The sequence below is a fragment of the Brachyhypopomus gauderio genome, chromosome 11, assembly GCF_052324685.1.
Source record: "Brachyhypopomus gauderio isolate BG-103 chromosome 11, BGAUD_0.2, whole genome shotgun sequence".
In the NCBI taxonomy this organism is placed as follows: Eukaryota; Metazoa; Chordata; class Actinopteri; order Gymnotiformes; family Hypopomidae; genus Brachyhypopomus; species Brachyhypopomus gauderio.
Window position 1 is genome coordinate 18,119,061 of NC_135221.1, and position 18,545 is coordinate 18,137,605.

At 38.8% G+C, this 18,545-nt stretch overlaps 1 protein-coding gene and 1 long non-coding RNA gene across 10 annotated transcripts in view; one reads left to right on the forward strand and one right to left on the reverse strand.

The window, feature by feature from the left end:
- The first annotated feature begins 1,432 nt into the window (after positions 1 to 1,432).
- LOC143527361 (uncharacterized) lies at positions 1,433 to 9,050 on the forward strand. Of its 2 annotated transcripts, XR_013134090.1 has the most exons (3): positions 1,478 to 1,727; positions 5,301 to 5,367; positions 7,807 to 9,050. It is a non-coding gene; the product is annotated as an uncharacterized LOC143527361 (long non-coding RNA). The 2 variants fall into 2 exon arrangements; XR_013134089.1 differs by having other exon boundaries at positions 1,433 to 1,727; positions 5,301 to 9,050.
- Positions 9,051 to 11,517: 2,467 nt separating this feature from the next.
- The window catches only part of csnk1a1 (casein kinase 1, alpha 1), a 32,175-nt gene continuing 25,147 nt past the window's right edge, over positions 11,518 to 18,545 (reverse strand). Inside the window, exons 9-11 of one of the 8 annotated variants that reach the window (XM_077022526.1) lie at positions 18,436 to 18,542; positions 18,095 to 18,207; positions 11,518 to 13,305 (exon numbers count right to left, since the gene is read on the reverse strand). In XM_077022526.1, coding sequence (XP_076878641.1) covers positions 13,298 to 13,305; positions 18,095 to 18,207; positions 18,436 to 18,542 — 228 coding nt within the window. In that variant the 3' untranslated portion in view covers positions 11,518 to 13,297. Of the gene's footprint in view, positions 13,306 to 16,096; positions 16,869 to 18,053; positions 18,208 to 18,435; positions 18,543 to 18,545 lie in introns of those variants that run through there. The other 7 variants (XM_077022522.1, XM_077022528.1, XM_077022529.1 and 4 more) reach the window with 7 other exon arrangements.

Consider the following 18,545-nt stretch of genomic DNA (forward strand, 5'->3'; position numbering starts at 1 on the left):
ATAATGATCAACAGTTGTTAATATTCTTTCTGTTATGTTTTTAACTTTCCCCAAACTGAGGAAGAGGGAATGTATTTTGTAACATATCATGTTATGCACATAACATGTTAAACACATAATACAATGACTAAAATCAACATAAATATAACTTTTTCACGTTTGTTTTACTGTAAGTGATCAATAATTCTATAATAGTTTCTACAATTCTATAATAGTTTAATTGTGGATTTATTGTACATTACAAAGTTTTGTTAAAATTTTCATTTAGTAATATCTTTGGTATATTCTGAACTAGTTGATTATATATATAAATATTTATAATTTAGATACCTGAAACATACCAATGTTGATGAAGGTTCACATGACAACAAGTATATAAATTGTGAGACAAAGATCACAAGGTAGTTCTCAAGCTTATAACATATTTAACTCATGACTTTTTGTTTAAACAGCGATCTTGGCAACATAAAAGGATATACATTTTTAGAGTAATCCTTTACCTTTCAGTATGTGATGAACATTCAGTTTTACTATAAAATGTGATGTGTTTATTAGCAGCCACAGTGGTCGCTGACCCTAGTTTTTCTTTTTGTTTATTTCATCTTACACACCATAGACAACTCATAAAGTACCTGAAACTTACGTGATGATTTGAAGAGACATTGGAACTGTTAAAACACCAGCCTCAGAAATGTACAGCATCCACAAGATTAGGATTGAATCATGTGAACTTTTATAAGTAAAGTATATGGGATAAGTGGTCAGTAACTTGTCTTTGTATTTAATTATTTATGATACTTTTACAGTGATTTTAAAATAAAATCAAATGTGTTGCCCTTTGTTCTGCCATTTAAAATTTCAGCACAACAAAATTCTAAATCAAAATTTTAGTTCTAGGTCTCTCATCTCCTCATTTTGATGCAACACAGCTCATCCAAAAAGTAGCAGAATCACTATTTTATATTCTAAATTCACACCGTGCACGTTTAATTATAGTTTGAGATAAGCATTCATGGCATTTCCAAGATCCATTTGGTCCCTGAAAAAATACCACCTCCTCTATATACATCTTAGCCTGATTTACGTTATTGCTTTCCCATATGTGGAGGAATCGTTTTTTGAGAAGAAGTTAATTACTCTAAATATCTGTGCCTCTGCGCAGCCCCCCTATTCCCAGGCTCCATCTGTTGTTAATGGTTTCCACATGGGCTCACGGTCCCGGCCGCCAGACTCCCGCATGGGCAGAAATGTCCAAATTTAGAAGAAATATGAAAATTGTCAAATGTGCCTTCCTTAGTTGGGAGGACAGGTCCACACCCCTAGCTTGAGCCCTCCCCCTGTTCAAGCCTTCCTCCCCAGATCCTCTCCTCCTCACTCACTGCGGGTCACAGCCTGGGGTCATGGGGGCTCACAGAACAGCCAATCACACGAGGTCTGGAGGATTTCCCTTACATGCTTTTCTTACAGGCCAGCCTCTCGCCTCATATAAGGTAAAAGAAAAGTCTTCTGTCTCCAAGCTATGCGTGCTTCAAAAGAGTGGCTTTCGCTGAGAACCTCCTCCAGACTGTAAGATTCACAGGGTCCAGACCGTGCACGTGCACCTCAATCTACCCTCCTGACCATCTGCATCCTAGACACAATAACTCCAGGCAGCAGCAAGATCTATCCCAGAGTGTGGCGAGGACAGACCGCCAGACATTTCCATTTGCGCTGTGGACAAACCTGAAGTAAGTGTGTCTCCTCTATCAGTCAATGACTAGTTGACATAGTTTGATATATTTGTTTTAGACTTCTATTTTCAATTACCAAAACTGAACGAAAAGTTACAACACATGACGCAGACAGTCTAACACAGTTATGGCTGTGAGGTAGCACATGGACCATATGCCAGTACCAATCCTTTCTGATTTATCATTTTTGATGTCATGACTGCAGATTGACCTTGCTTATATTTTATAGACTGCATATGAACTGCATATGAAAATGTGAAATGATGTAGTGAAGTCAAGTACAGACTCGACTTCCTTGGGCAGCACCTCAGAGTGGGAGTCTGACACTTTCCATAACCTTTGACATTTGACTTTTAGCTCTTTTTATCACAGTATATAAACTAGGCCATCCACAGTCTTCTTGGACATAAAAGTCCTCTTTCTCATTGTTTTAAGGAGGACAAAGTAACATTTTCTACTGGTTTAGCTCATTCAGACGCAGGGGAGTTGTTATTAGGCACAGGGGAGTAGACTGGTATAATAGATAATGGTTTTTAAGACAAATTACCTGATGAAATATGTAATACCGTCATATGCACGTCTCAGCATTATTGTCCCTTTAAAATGTGGTGGAGATTTAAATAAAAGTATAGAGATGATGAACAGGGAGTTCTCTAATCTATCACGTCCAGTTCTTTGTTTCTAGAAGGGGATTGAAGGAGAGAGGTCAGCTGGTCTTGTTTGCTATTTATGTGATTGCAAATAGCTTTCAACAGTGCTAGCCCCCAAGTCCCGCTCCAACCTATTCTATCGCATGTTGCAACCTCTTTAATCTGATCTTTCCATAATCACTTCATAATGTGGAATGGAAGCACACCCTCTAATAATTTCTGGATACAATGTCCTTTTGCAGTTAACACAACACAGATGGGGCCAGACATAAAAATGAATATATGAATGAATATTATGAGTTTGCCCTTGTCAGACAGAAATTTGGAAGGAGCCTTCAATAAATACGTAGTTCCTCACTGTTACGCATTTTTTTTTTTCTTTTTTGTTGTTCCGTGCTTATGAGGGAATGAACATATGTGTGCCGATTTGACAGATGGACAGATTAGATAGAGGGATGGAGGGAGTCCATGAACTCGGCTCTGTGAGGGAGGGAGAGGAAACGCATTATTTATTTTCCTAGGAGTCAAAAGTCTGGGATCCATCAGGGCCAAGTGCTTTCACATGACCCAAATGGCCCTGGTTCTCTGGCCTGTCCCCCGTGTCACTCGGTCCCCTTCTCAAGCCCCCGGGGGACCCCTGGTCTCAGGGTCACTTTCACATGAACAGTAAGGGGGTGGAGCGTTCACAAGGAAATGACCCAAGCCCTTCAACACCAACCCCTGAAAGACACGCCCAGTGGTTTCACACACACAGGAGCTAGATTTAAACATGGACCCTTGTTGCCTTGGTTTCCAGTTATATGTTGCCAGTTACAGGCTTTTGGGCTTGGACTTTTTCAAATTCTGAAATGCTTCTGTTGTGAAATTCACTAGTATGAACAGACAACTATGGAGGGCCTTATATGTTTGATATTCACCAGATTCCTAACAATTTCTTCTGCATCTGCTCTGTGCATGTGTCTGCATCTGTGAATGTGGCTTCTCTTCTAACAAAATGCTGTCACAATGTCACCAGGTGGCTCCAGTTTCCCTCGTCTGGACATCCGTCTCAAATCCTTCAAACACTTTGTGACTTGGTGTTCGAGATGTTTTACAGGCCACTGGTCTCTCTGCTTAAACCAATGAAAGCTAAAGATCTCTTAAATGCGGATCTCAAGGCAGAGATATTTGTGACTAGATTTCATAAAGATACCTTTGTCTGGCTTACGTCTGAAGTACACAGTAGCTGACTAAGTGAACTGTCTGAGATCAACACGAGAACATGTGGCTACAGTATGCTTTAAAGCATATATTAGACTCTGACAGAGCCGAGGGGGGGGGGGGGGGGGGGATGTTACTAGCAAGAGCCAACCCCCCCAACCCCCAACCCCCAACCCTCTTCCTGTCGAGATTATTTAAGGAGATGAGGAGAAATGAAAGGGGACCTTAAAAGGCAATGTTTGGGAGTGCAGAAACGCTTGCTCTCCATTATCAGAACAGTGTCTGGGTCTGTGTAAACACTGTTTCTGCCTTGTCTTTGGAGGTGATCACTTTGGCTCGAGTCTTGACTGTCAGGCTTAAACAGTAATATGACTCTTTCTCCATCACTCTCTGTCCCTCTGACTCACACACAACCCTACGCAATAATATACACATTTAAAGATATCTTAAGTGTGTGGCTTTTTTTTTTTTCATTGACCATAAGACTCTGATGTGATAATTTCCTGACCATGTCAAGAGTGCTTACCTCATACAAGAAGTTCTGTGAAGACCCTTATGTCTTTGGTGGTTATGACACAATCTTTAAGGTGGAGAGGGCCCGAGTGAACACAGCTGGTGTTGAGAGAGGTGTGCAAAGCTGGTAACACTTAAGATTGTCTACCCATCCGTTTACTTTTTGCCAGTGTATGTGTGGACTGGCCCAGAAGTTTGAATGGAGGTGTGGCAAACATTAGAACTACTTTAGGCAACCCATCTTACACTACAAAGTTCCCTCTTTGTAATGCATGAAGATCCAGACATTTTTTCCGTTTGAATAATTTTGAATAGGCTTAAATAATAGATTTAAAAGAATCAAACATTTTTGTTCAGCAATTTGTAATTCCACAAGTATTCTGATCTAAATTCTTCATAGACTGTCTATAATGTAGGAAGCAGGATGCTGTGTTTATAATAGAACTGGTTTGGTATCTTCAAATACATAAAGTTTGGAGATTGTTGGGTGTGCATTAGACAAACATTTGTCTTCAGATTTACAATTAAGACACTAAGGGCTTTCTCAGAGTTCCACATACCAGAGAAGTGATCTTTACAACAAACTGTATGCCGCGCTAGAAGTCCATTGTGTGGAAGATGAAACGAGGGTCTGACGTTGCTCGGTAATCCGGGTTACCATGGCTGCTACTGCCTTTTCCTCTCCTCTTCCTCACCTTCTCAACGTTTTTTCGCCTTTTATGTCGGGCTGCAGTAGGCTGTGTCTAGAAAAGGGAATGTATGCAGACGGAGCCATGCGGGCGAGCGGGGGAGGGGGAGGCCACACAGAGCAGTGACAAACTATCTGCTTCCACAATCACCAGGCCTAAGAGGCCGAATGAGTGTTTATCAAAACCACAGCTTCATTTTCCATTATCCCAAAATAAAATCCCTTCAGAATTCCTTATATGGAGTCAGGGAGATTCCAGATGAGGTATTTGAGAAAATCTAAAGCTCTCACTTCTTGGAAAAGGCTCAAAAGGGTTTAGGAATTTTTTTGCTGTTTCTTTTTTCCCCCCCTCTCCTCAACGGGTTTCCTTTCTGGGGTAAAGCAAATACTCCACAAATTAAATCGATAGCCGTGTTGCTTTTTATAGGGCCTATCAATGATGGTTTTTTATGTTAGAATATTACAATATTGACGGGTTCTTCTTAAATGTCGGTATGTTTTTTTTTCTTCCACTCTTAGAATAAGGTGTGGAATGACAAGGAAATACGGCGGACCAATCAGATGGAGGCTCTACATGCCAGGCAAGGTGAGACCCAGCTGTCAGTCTTATTCAGTGACAAGTCTTTCAACCCCACTGAGACACATAGAGACACACACTTGCTCCCAGGGAGTAGAAGAGTTTATGACGGAGACAGGCTTTCTCTAACCAGACAGCAGGATGGTGTGAACATGCTACCGTATGGATCTTCTGTCTGTTCTACTTATGATCTTCATCCCCATTCTTGCTGCATGGAAGAGTTGAAAGATAACTCCCATATTTACAGCAAGCAAAAAGAGTTTTTGGTGTTTTTCTTCTTGGAAGTCATGCATGGAAAACAATATACCAGAAAAATACACCCCATAAGGGTGAGAACATTCAAAACTAGTTCAATGTCAATATTTGACAGTAGTTGCATGTAGCAATTTTAAACTACTGCTAATGCAGTGAATGTTTTGCATTGTGATGCCTCACCACTCTTCACATGGTTCTCTCATAACCTGGAGGTGTAGGTTTGTAGATGGCTGGTTTGAACCTCTTACACAGCACCCCCACCCCCTGGTTCAGAAACACAGCTGAACTTTTACTGAACCTAGCAGGGCCAGATATTTAGCTCTCAAGATCATAAGTAAACCATATTAAAAACATAAAATACTAATTCAGAATTCACACAATAACCTGAGTATATGATGTTGAGTTGCTTTTTTCATTTTCATGTTTAAATGTGTAACACTGAAGATTTCATTAACAAACACATTATGAAAAAAAAGTCCATTGTATACCTATTTTCACTGGCCACTTTATAAGATATCTTTAATTTTATAGCAGAATAATTAACAGACTGTAATGTAATAATTGGCATGCACAACTCATCAGGCACACCCTTGTCAGAAGATAAGGAAATGGTCCTATAATCAAGAGTTCATCAGCATCCACCAGACAGTCTACTTTATTCTACTCTGTTCTAGCTCCAAACATGCCTGAGCTAAGCAATTAAAGACAATAAATTTTTATAGATGGATAGAGCAAAAAAATGTGGACAAATCAGGTGGCTATGACTAGGACTGGGAGCCCTGCTTTTACATATCAGCAACAGTGTAGGGAAGCTTCCTGTATTGCAGATACTATCTATATAACTGTCTATATAACTATCCACTATTATTATCTATCTCTATATACAGCTGATTGACTATTCCTGAATTGGTATTTGCATTTGTGGGAAGAGTAGGGTTTAAATACATCATTTGTTCTTCTCATTGAATAAGCAATGACTGTACAGCAATGTGCTGTACAGAACTGCTGATTCCATTCAGGTCTAGTGTAGGTACCACAATCACTGCTGATAAGGTGTGGAATGAGGACTAAACGTGGTGTGTATCTACTCAGAGCCAAGCACTGCTTTTAATATAAAGCATACCAGACCATACGAGACACTAAATACAGATGTAGTGCAGTATGCAAATGTTTGGCTGTTGGGTGGTTTGGTGAGATGCAGCTTGGACGTTTTTGATTGGCTATGGTGCTGCAGGTGAGACTCAGTATCTCACTGTTGAACCTGCGCTCAGATTTTGATAACCTTTCGCATACACTTCCCTTCATAATGAAGAGCCTCATCAGTTCATAACGGAACGCAGAGGGAACGTGAGGCAACAAGTGTTTGGACAGGGGAAGGGGCAGTGTGCGGAAGACAGGGGGAGGCAGTTTGAGAAATCAAAGGAAAGGAATGTTTGTAGGGAGCTCGTGGCACAGGGACAGGAAAAACAGTTAAAACACATACAAGCAAGGGTCAAAACTATTTCCTGTTCACTCACAAGATGTTTACAGGCCCCTCCCCCACCCGCTTTCAAGTCATTCCTTTAGTGCTCTGGGCTTTTGCACAGGAATGGCTTTTAGCAAAGAAATACGAGAGTATATTTCATATACAGAAAGCAGAACCCACTTTATAATTCAGCTTAATGTTTTTTTTTTTTCTCAAAAACAACAAAAATATTGCAAACATATCAAGCAACCTCAGAAATTTGCCTTTTCAAGCTGAATTTGCAAGGTACAAAAGGTTAAGACACTGATTCATACTTTCAGTTTGTCATAACTATACTGTAATACGTTTTTTAAAAGACTGCCAACAGACTGCAATAGAATACTGCACCCTGAGTCTTAACACGTACGAGAGAGCGAGCACATCACACCTGTTTAAGCATCACCGACATGCCTACCAGTTCCTATTAGAAGAATAGTTTAGAAATTTTTCTACGTTTCTATAGCCCTTAATGGCATAGTGCCATCAGAGATTTTAGAATGCTTGACAATGTTGCAAATTAATTTAAGCTGTCCAATTGCTGGATTGTTATGTAAATCTAGAATGAGGTACATTGCTTTTATGCATATTTAGCTTGAGTGTAGCACTTTACTAGTCCATATGTACGAAAGATGCACAAAAACTTGCACGAAAGTACACAATAACTAAAAATATTAGCTTTTTTCCAGCAGATAAAGAAGCAAAGGTGCATCTGGATGAATCAGACGAATCTCAGGATCTTGAAGTCCAATCTAATTCAACACATCTGCTCATAGGTCTGCTTCACTACACTTCAGGAAACAGCACCTGAGGCAGCGGTAAGGGGAGCAGGTGTGCATGGCCGGTCCAGAAAGGTCTTGGGCCCGGTCCTCGGGCCCACGGTGCAGTGCTGCATCTCTGGTCATTTGGGAGTCTGAGATGAAGCACTGTAGCTCGGGAACGGGGGTGCTGCCACTGCAAACAACAATCGGCAACATTTACATCTAAACAGCCATCTTTCATCGTTTATAACGCATTCGGGATTTACGGTTCTGGAACTGTTTCTGCAGCCAAATGTTACAGAGCTAAATATAAATAAAAATTGTTCAGTTGTTTATTTATTAATGAAAGTAGTTTTGATTTAAGGTGGGATTTTAGCATAGGATCTCCTAAGGTTGCCTGGTTGGCCGTGGTCTCTGGTTTACTTTTATGGAGGTCTTGTTGGTTTACTTTTAAGTGGTCTCTTCTGTGTAAGACAGCCTCTCTTCCCTGTCCCCGTCTCCTGCGTAAGACAGCCCCTCTTCCCTGTCCCCGTCTCCTGCGTAAGACAGCCTCTCTTCCCTGTCCCCATCTCCTGTGTAAGACAGCTCTCTTCCCTGTCCCCATCTCCTGTGTAATACAGCATCTTCCCTGTCCCCGTCTCCTGCGTAAGACAGCCTCTCTTCCCTGTCCCCATCTCCTGTGTAAGACAGCTCTCTTCCCTGTCCCCATCTCCTGTGTAATACAGCATCTTCCCTGTCCCCGTCTCCTGCGTAAGACAGCCTCTCTTCCCTGTCCCCGGGGTCCAGTTTTCCCAGGAATCCCTTGGACACTCACAAGGGGGATTCCTGGAAATACTGTTCTTGGGGGTGGGGTTAGACGACAAGACAACAACTGACAGACTCAAGTTTAATATGAAGTATTGCATAATTAAAGGTATTGTTGAACCATAATTAAATTTGTTGTAGCACAACATGTTCTTGCTTCTGTAAATCCTCATCTCAACCATCCTGCAACACCACTAAAATGTCAACTTTTAATAAATGTGTGATTCATACAAATCATGTGTGGAAAAAAATGCATCTTCACCTTGTCTTGAACTTGATGAAAATGGAGTGCGAAGAACGAAATATTGCAGAAAAAAAAAAAAAGATTTGTTTCATATAACTTTCACTAGAAGGTGCCATTGAGCTGGAGACGTGAACATTTGAGGAAAAACTCCTCACATGCTCCCTTCTGTTTAGCAATTTAAACACCATATTAATATATTTTACATTAAAAAATATGGTTATTCCAGAATTCCTACACATGAACAGCTCCACAGTAAATTACAGCGGTATGTGTAAGCACACTACAGGTTTGACCACTAGAAATATGGTAGAAATGACATACCATCTACATGTACACCACTGTGTAAAAGGGAACAGGAGACTCATTATAGAATGTTACGCAAAACCTTAGAAGTAACAGAAGTGCATGAAAAACACAGCCAGTACATTAAATATGAAAACAGTGCAGAAATTTAGAAGTGCTGTGCAGTATATCAGTGCACACAGTAACACATTGTAAACCACACGTAGTCCAACAGAAGGAACAAAAAAGACTCAGTAGGTATAATTGGAGTATTCTTATGAGATGATATTTGATCACCATACTGCTTTAGCAAACAAAGACAGCAGAGAAAGACATTTTGGCAAGTCCCTGATTGGTTGTTACTGCTTGGGAAGTAATATTGTATCCACTTCAGTTTTGCAGCTGTGCTGCCACTACCATGTGATTAGCAATGCTGTTTTAACACCCAGATATTATCTGTCCTTGTGGTCATGTGACCAGTGATGACGAGTGTAGACGTAGGACTAGGTGTAATTGTATATAGATAAAATACACCGTTAAATAGGTGTATCTCAGGAAGAGGGCAGTAAAAAGCAGTCACATAGTAGTTGTTTTGAATGGATTTGGTAAATCATTGCAAATCTAATGAACTGTAAAATCATTGCTAGTTCTCATGTACATTTCTTATGCTAACTTAAAATAAAGCACTTTTAACTATAAATGTTGAAGCATGTATATTTTCTTATTCAATCAACTGAGCTAAATTTGAAAAATCTATATTATGGCAACATTTAAAATTCAGAAATGTATTTCAAACTCACTTTTCTAAGGAACCATAGCTTATTCCAAAGTTCTCAGTCTGCTTGACCAGGGTCCACCAGATATGGAGCATCAGAAAAACGTGACTTCACTTGGACCTTTTAGAGTGCCACACAGCATACTGGTCCTTCTCAGCTTACAAAATAGAGACAACGGTTGAATACAGATCTATATTTCTAGTAGCATGTAAATAAAAGTACTTGCATCAACTGCTTTCTAATTGACTGGTTTGAATTTATCGTGTCACTAGGAATTTTACAATATTTTAACTATTTGTACACAATCAAACCTTTTTGTAAAATTCACATCTCAAGATTCAGACCAAGAAGCTAGTGAGTGTGAGATTGTATTTTCTTTAAAGTGTTTAGATTAGAGATCATGTTACAGCACACTGTGCAAAGCACCAACGAGAAAACAAACAGGATGGTTTTCTTACAGCCTCTAACGAGAAGTGATTCTGCACATATGAGACTACCTGTCTGACTCAACAGCACCCAACATGTCAGGGGAATTCAGGTTCATGTTAATTTACTTGTCATAGCAAACAAACACATTAAATGAAATGAGGATCAGCAGCAGTTGGTATTAGTGTAAAAAATGGCAGCAAATAATCCTTGATAGACCAGTAATTCTCTTCACTCCAGGATCAGTTTTACAATTTACGCAAATTAGCAGTACACATTCAGTACTCTTTATATTAAACATAACTGCATATAAATCAGAGCATAATCGTATGAGAGCTTGTACCAACATCTAGACGGGAAAATCTCTTTTCAACACGCTGAAAAACAGCATGGGCTAAACCCTCAGTGGATCCCTCCCCACCAGTCCAGATTGGCAAAACTGTTCCTGCCTAAGACATGTCAGAACCTATCATAATACAAGGAGAGGCCTATCCATATTAACGTCATGTAAAACGTGAGCAACAAAAACCAGTGACTTTAGACTCAAGGGTGTGCCAAATTACATGGGAGAAGTATAACCCTGGTATGCAATAAAATAAGTTATAAAAAATTGTCAAATTTTCTTTAAAACGGTCACTGATCACTTTCATCAATTCTGAAACAAGCTGAAGTCAGGCTGAAACAAAGGAAGCTTGCGAAACAAAGGGTGTGTGTCAGGATGTTTGAGTAGACTCAGAACTTTCGGTGTTCAACTGGGTGTGCCTAGGTATTTGAAGGTACCTTGAGCTTGTTTGTCATAGGAGTTTCCCACTACGGATCAAGGAAAATAGTGGTGTAGAAAACAGCTTCTTGAGAAACAGGTGGTTTCAGTCGCCTAGTCAGGGCAACCTACAGGTCTGTACAGAATACTCCAGCTCCGCTTACTACCCCCGCCCCCACACAGGTTATGCTGAGCTCAGAAAACCTGATGCAACAACTTAGAAGTCAGTGCAGCACCTTAAGTACAAAGATTTCCACAATGGTGGGGGTGCATTTTGTGTGCATATGAAATGAAAGAAAGTCAACATTCCTCATGTATGGTGTTGATGAACATTGAACAATTTCCACAACTGACATTTCAAGTCATTTTAATATTTACAAATATATATTTGGGAGAAGTTCAACACCATCACAAGCATTTGTAACTACTCACCAGCCCCCATATCATCAGTTTGTAGGAACTGTTCGCCTAGATTACAGCAATACCTTTAAGACCACTTCCAAAAATGCCAACACGTCTGTATTATTCAAAACAAATTAACTTGAATCCTGCAATTTTTCTCTGAAACATTAGTTCTTAGTCAAATTTCTTACTCATTCTGAAGGACAAGAGTTGTAGAACAATTAAATGACTGCAGACACCAAGAAAGGGGCAGGACAAGGGAAGCAACTAGCTGTCTGGGCCCAAGCCAGTGTTTTAAGGGGCTTTTAAAATTACAGACTGGGTCAGTGGTTCTAAGAAGTCATTTTTAATTTATTCTGACATGCTAAAAGGGAATAAGTTACACTTTTCAGAACATCCAGCAGTAAAATACTTTAAGCTGGGTTAGAGAACAGAGGAAAGGGCTTGGTGGGTTGTTGGGGGAAAAATAAGTGACCCCCCCACCACTTAGGACAGGCAGGGGTGGAGTTGGGGGAAAATAAAAATAAATAAAATGCACTAGTGCCTTCTGGCCAAAAACTGGAAACTTGAAAAAATTAAAACTGTTCATTCCCAAATCCCCAAAACATACAAAAGAACCCCTAAATAAGCAACAAAGAAGCAAAAGAAATATGGCAAAAGAGAAGGGTGGCAAAAAGAAGCTGCAGAGAACATCCCAGAGATGTAACAAAAAGACCCTTGCCCTAGTTTACTCAAAACAGGAAAACTATTAAAAACAATCCTAATAAAAAAAAAAGTATACAAAAATTGTAAAGGGAAGGGTGGAGACAATTTTCCCCTCTTACAAACAAAAGACCATGGCTATTTATGAATAGATTTGCCCAACAATGTCTCTTAATAGAAAAGAAACCCAGATCATTCACGCATACAATTTCAACTAAGCAAATAATATACAAGTTTACTGAAGTGATGCCTAATTTGTAATGAATATGCTCTTGTGAAGTTCAATCTTTTATTCATTTTTTTAGACTTCAGAATATCAAGTACAATAACAGTTAATGCAGCGTTCTAAAGAGAAATCTAGTAGTCACTAGAATTTTTCATCTTCACATTAGAAGCTCTTCTAGCACATATCAGCAGGCAGAACCTTAATTACCTTTTCAGAGGAAAAAGAAAACAATAAATGTCTGCTTAGTAATAGCCAGGATTCTCTTAACAATTAAAACAGATTTAGTCTTACATCTTTTTAGCCTTGCTTAATGAGGAAAAAAAAATTTAGGAGGAAATCGTTTCCAATCTGATGTGTTTCAGACTTCATGACACAACCAGTGACAAGACAAGAATGAGGGAACCCAAGCCATTTTCCTGAAGGAGAACTCTAGGAAAATATTGGCATGCGCACAATTATATCCTCAGAGTCAACCATTTTCTAGAGTCTTTGAAGAAAAAAGAAGAGGGAGTGTCTTCAGGGACAGGATAGAAAAGGCTACAGCTTCAAATTCCATAACAAGCCTGCTCTCTTTGTGGATATAGTATATACATACCAATATATAGATAAATGCAGAGCATATCATCTATATATACCGATTACATACGTAGTTTATGAAACACAAGTTCTTTAACAGGAAAAGGGTTGCCCACAGTGCGCCTGGCAAGTTCTGGTGAATTTGATCCTAAACGCCGAGGTGTGATTGGAAGGCAAGTCCTGCTACCACCACTCTGTTCTGCTTCATTAAACTGCCTTAATGCTTAGAAACCTGCAAAAGAAAAACGGAGAGATGGAGGTTACACCTCAGTTCAACAGAGTTCTACTGTGCTGCCCTAACTGTGCTGTAAACCCCCAGCACTGATACTGCAAAAAAGAAAGAGTTACTTTGAACACCATGTCAAATATCTATAGACGTTCCTCACTTAAAAGCCATGTTCTTTAAAGCAGTCTGAAAGAAACTACGTTAATACAAAGCTTTTAAGATGTGTTAGGGGCATACTTATTTAACCAGACATTTAGCGCAATCTCTACACTAGACATACGCATAAATGGCAAGTGCTTCAAAGGCACACTGTAGAGCTCAATATTTGGTGCAGACAGAGTGCGCACTCAAAACAGGTTATGCAAGTTATACACCAAAAGTAAGTCTGAGCTGCTTTCTTGGAATGTCCATGACATGCAAAGAAACTTTTTAGTGATTGTCTTGCTGTTCCAGTCACCGTATTGCTCACTGCAACAAACCTGTGTAAAACAAAATGCATAGACTCAAATGACGCCATCTTGCATCTCTACTACGAATCAAACTGCTGATGTGTAATGAGTGTAATGCTTATTTTATCTGTTGTACAAATACAGAAAAACCAATAACCTTAAAAACAAAAAGCAGTAGCAAGAGTTTAGATCACAAAAAGTTCATGATTTAACGGTGCGCAACTCTAAGGTAATACGGAAAACATGAACCCAAAGGAACACTGACTTGGGGAAACATTCACAGAACTGAAATTCAGAATTAATGGCATTTAAAAACTGTATATCATAAACCAAGGCTTAATATTTTAAAACTTTTTTTTAACGCTTTTGAGCATGGACTGCTGATTTTTACTATTAAAAAATACTGATTTCAATAGGCTTTTACTCTGACTAGGCCACTTTTAAACACCACTGTGAGAGACTGTGAGAGACTCAGCTTCAACTCAGCAACATGATCCGAGATTCATAGTTCTCACGTAGCAAGGCTTCTGGGTCCTGATGCAGGAAAACATTTCTAGTATGAGGTTCTTACTTTGACAAGCAATGTTAGGAGTTTGACAGATATGAAGGAGCTCATGTTTGCCAAAAGTTTGCCATGTTATAATTATCTATCCATAATGCATTGTTCCAGAACTCTGGATGGTGTTGCTTCGCAAACATGAGACAAGCATTTACATTTTTCTTGGTTAGCAATGGTTTCAGCCACAGATACTATTCTTGTACAGCTTTCTGGATTTTTCCCCCCTTAATGGCCATGAAGGTTGAGGCCTGCAGTTCTTTAGGTTCTTGTCACTTTCTGGGCACTTTCTCGGAGTAATTTTGGGACGGCACCCACTTCTGAAAACACATACTACTGACAGATTGCATAGCTGATACCTTGCACAGCAAAGACATTACAGTCCAAACTGGCCCATTTTCCTGCCAGACTATGTAGCACCACATTCCACTATAAAATCTGACTAAATATAATGTGAAAAACAAGCATTGGTTCAGGAATTCAGACAGAGGTTATTTTTTCAGACACCGAATGCAGCTAAATGCATGAATTTTTAAGACCATCAAATGTTGAGTACAAGTCTGAATTTCTTCCGGCTGTTCCATGCTGGATATTTTGATGCAAATGTAGCCTGTCGTGTGTCGCTTTATATTTGACCATTACATCGATGAGATTCTCATAGCCTGTTAAATATACCGCAGAAACAGCACTCTCAACAAAGGCAAATTCCTCTGTCCATTCGTGCTGAAATGTATGATACTTCTCATTTTTTTTCTTTTCGTTGTGTTTAGTCAAAAGGCTTTGTTCTGAAAAAAATTAGCTAGCTGATTACGACTCTATTCGTGTGGGCTACTGCATTATCCAATAAAATTTGTGTTATGTCAAACTATCCCGTACCCCGAAGGACAGCTGGGATTGGCTCCAGCCACCCGCAACCATGAACAGGCGTGGTAGAAAATACATGCATGGATTAAAATGCATGAGAGTGTTTTATATTTTGAACTTTATTTTTTAACATTGTGATTTCTGTAATGTTTTTCCTTTAAAATGTCAGCGGAATTACTAATTACTTATTGCGTTAGGAAACATCGTATCAGCCAAGATGTATCTGTGAGCTAGATGCAGTCATTAAAGAAGCACATCTGGCTCATGAGCTATAGGTTCCTGACCACTGGTTTAAAGGCAAAAGTGTTAATCAGTTGGTCAATAGCTGTAGTGTCTCCATTATTTTGACTAGTTTAAGACATTTTTCCCCAGATGAGAGATTGTTTTATTTGTTATCACAAATAAGATCTACTGTTTAGCAAACACTGAGCTCCTCAAACTCAACTCGGACACTTAAAATCCATTTTTAATTAAACTTTTCCATTTGTTAACAACTCTACGTTTGTACAAAAATTTACAAAAGTTGGAAACATCTTGGTCATTCATCATGCTCATCCCAGGACTAGTTTTGAAAACAATCAATTTTAATATTTAAAACATGCATCATAGCTATTGCCGACCTGTAATTAACGAAGTACATAACAGTTATTGGGCCGAAGTTTGGATTTAGAAATCCCATATTGGTCAATGCTAATGCAGCAGAACTTACCAACATCTGTTGCTGATCTGGAGCACATTCATTCTTTGTGAGCAATGTTTATTAGCATATTAATTTCCATCTACATAGAAATTAAGCAACCGAAGCAAATTACCACAAATGGTGGTTATAGGCAATGGGTTTAAAGCATTTTAATCCAACTTGCACCTCAACATAGCCAAAAAGCTCAAACTAAAAAAAAAAAAAAAAAAAAAAAAACACTAAAAAATAAAAATAAAAAAAACCCCTCTAATTCCAATAGACAATTCTGGTAATTTTTGGTGGTTGTGTTTTAATATGTAAACCTTTCATTATATCTATACACACACATTCCATCTTTTTAACCTGCATTTTAAACCTGTTCCAAAGACAAGACTATTGTGTTATATTTATCAAATGCTATATGTGCACTTACCTTCAAAACAAAAGCTTTTGCAATTTTACTACATGCAACATTTACTGAAATAACCTGGAATTCAATAATATTCACATTTTGAAGATGACTACAAAATTGTTTGTACATGTAGGATTAGAAAAATATCACAATGTGGCTTAATCAATTGAGTCATGAACCAGGAAGCCAGAGCACGTTGGGATTAATACAATATGCTCTTTAAAATATTAGAACTTTGACAAGATTTGATTACAACCCCTGGCCCTGTTTAAATAAAATAAATAGTCAAATTACTAACTACATCAAATTATTCAGCATTAATTCCTGTTTTTGGACTTTTTATTTAGAACAGATACTGGTGATTTTTTTGTATTTTTTAGGCACTACTAAATATCCCCAAACAAAGACAAAATGGTATAGTTATGTTTGTAGCACTAGACCGATAGTTTCTTGGGCCCACAGACAGGTGACTACTAAATACCACCATGTGGTGCTGACCAAGCAGGTTACACAAAAGGATTAAAGGCAGTGACGCCATGTCAACTGCAAACAGTATTTATAGCTCAGCCACATTTCCAGCACTTGCGTTCTCCTATCACTCAAGAGGAACTGCAAAAGAGGAAAGAGGAAATCTTTGAGGGATCCTGCTCTACAGGACATTTTGAAACCGTCAAAAGAAGGACCTATCCTTGCATGACCAGATGATGTTAAACTGATCACAGATAAAACAAAGAAAATATCTTAAGGGTACAAAAATCTATAGTATATAGATAATGTGTATTATATACACACGTTCAATCATACTTTGACAGAATTTGGAAAAAAGACTGATTAAGCACTATAACCTAATTAGCAGAACCAATCCAATTGATAATGGATGTCCAGACAAATGACGATGTGTGTCTAAAAACCATCCTACAGCACTACAATTAAAAAGCAGTGTAGTTTATAGCACAAGATGTATTTAACATAGAAACCAGTTATGACCAGTTATGACGTACCAGTTACCTAGTAGTGGAACACATCTTTAAAACATTCTAGATATCATATTAAACATGTATGGTTATCCAAGCAGAAATCTCATTATACGTTGATGGAATGAGTCACTCTGTAAAACTTGCTTAGACTGTGTCCATAGCTTGCATTTACAGTTTTTCCAAACAGGAATGAACAATTAACTATGACTCATGCCAAGTTAATCATCAACGGCAAGACAATATAACAGATTTATAGAGCCCCCCCCAATCACGCACACAAAAATCACATCATTCTAAAATCCAAATACAATCTTAAATATAACAAGTAGCACTGTTAGTTACAAAACCACTCCCACTTAATCATCATAGGGATGGTACTGAAGACCACTGGAAAAAAGTGTCAGATCTAAGGAACAGTGATTGGGGAAAAATAATGTCAAAATCATATGTCCTATTTGGAAAGGGGTTAAATCAGAGAGAGAGAGAAAGAAAGGATGGTTATGATCTAACATTCAGAAAAAGGTTATGAAGCCACCCTTTAATCCCAGAGAGGAATAGACACTTTGACAAAGTTAGTAGTCAAATTTCCCAAGGACGTCTTTGCATCTGCAAGACAGACCAATTGAAATTTCTCTACTTTTTTTTTGGGTGTCTTCTTGAACTATTAATTATTTGGCCATATTATAAAATTTTTGGGTGGGCTAAGATTCTTCCAAATTAATTATTGAAGTTCATCTCTGTTTTCACCTCTTTTTACAAAAAATGAAAGTAATTGGTGTCTTATTTTGCACTGAAAACGTCACTTGGCTGTTTGCTACTAACCTTTCATGTTACTCTTGGGTTTGTCAGTTTGCTTGCCTGTGGGGGTTTGTGCCTGTTGCCCCTGTCCCCCTGAGGATGCCGCCTGTTGTGCTGCTTTCTGCTTCAGCATGGTCCAATCAAAAGTGTAGTCATACTGATGGTTCAGAGTTCTAGGGGAGATTCAGCGTTCGTGAGCAGTGGGGGGAAGGGACACACCACATGATCATATACTAAAAGGTACGAACAAACATGATCGAATAACGAGCACCTTAACACAAAGATTAAGAAGAAATTCCTTTGGGAAAAACACTACATGAAATTACATGTTGAAATAACACTGTAATAAAGTTACCAATTTATCTTGACAATTTTTGATTGAAGTGAAGACTGACAAGTACCTGAAAAGAATCCGAAACAACTGACGCAGATACATGTAGTCAGGGGCTTCTTCAAAACGCAACCCACGACAGTAATTCAGGTACATGGCAAACTCAGCTGGGAAACCCTA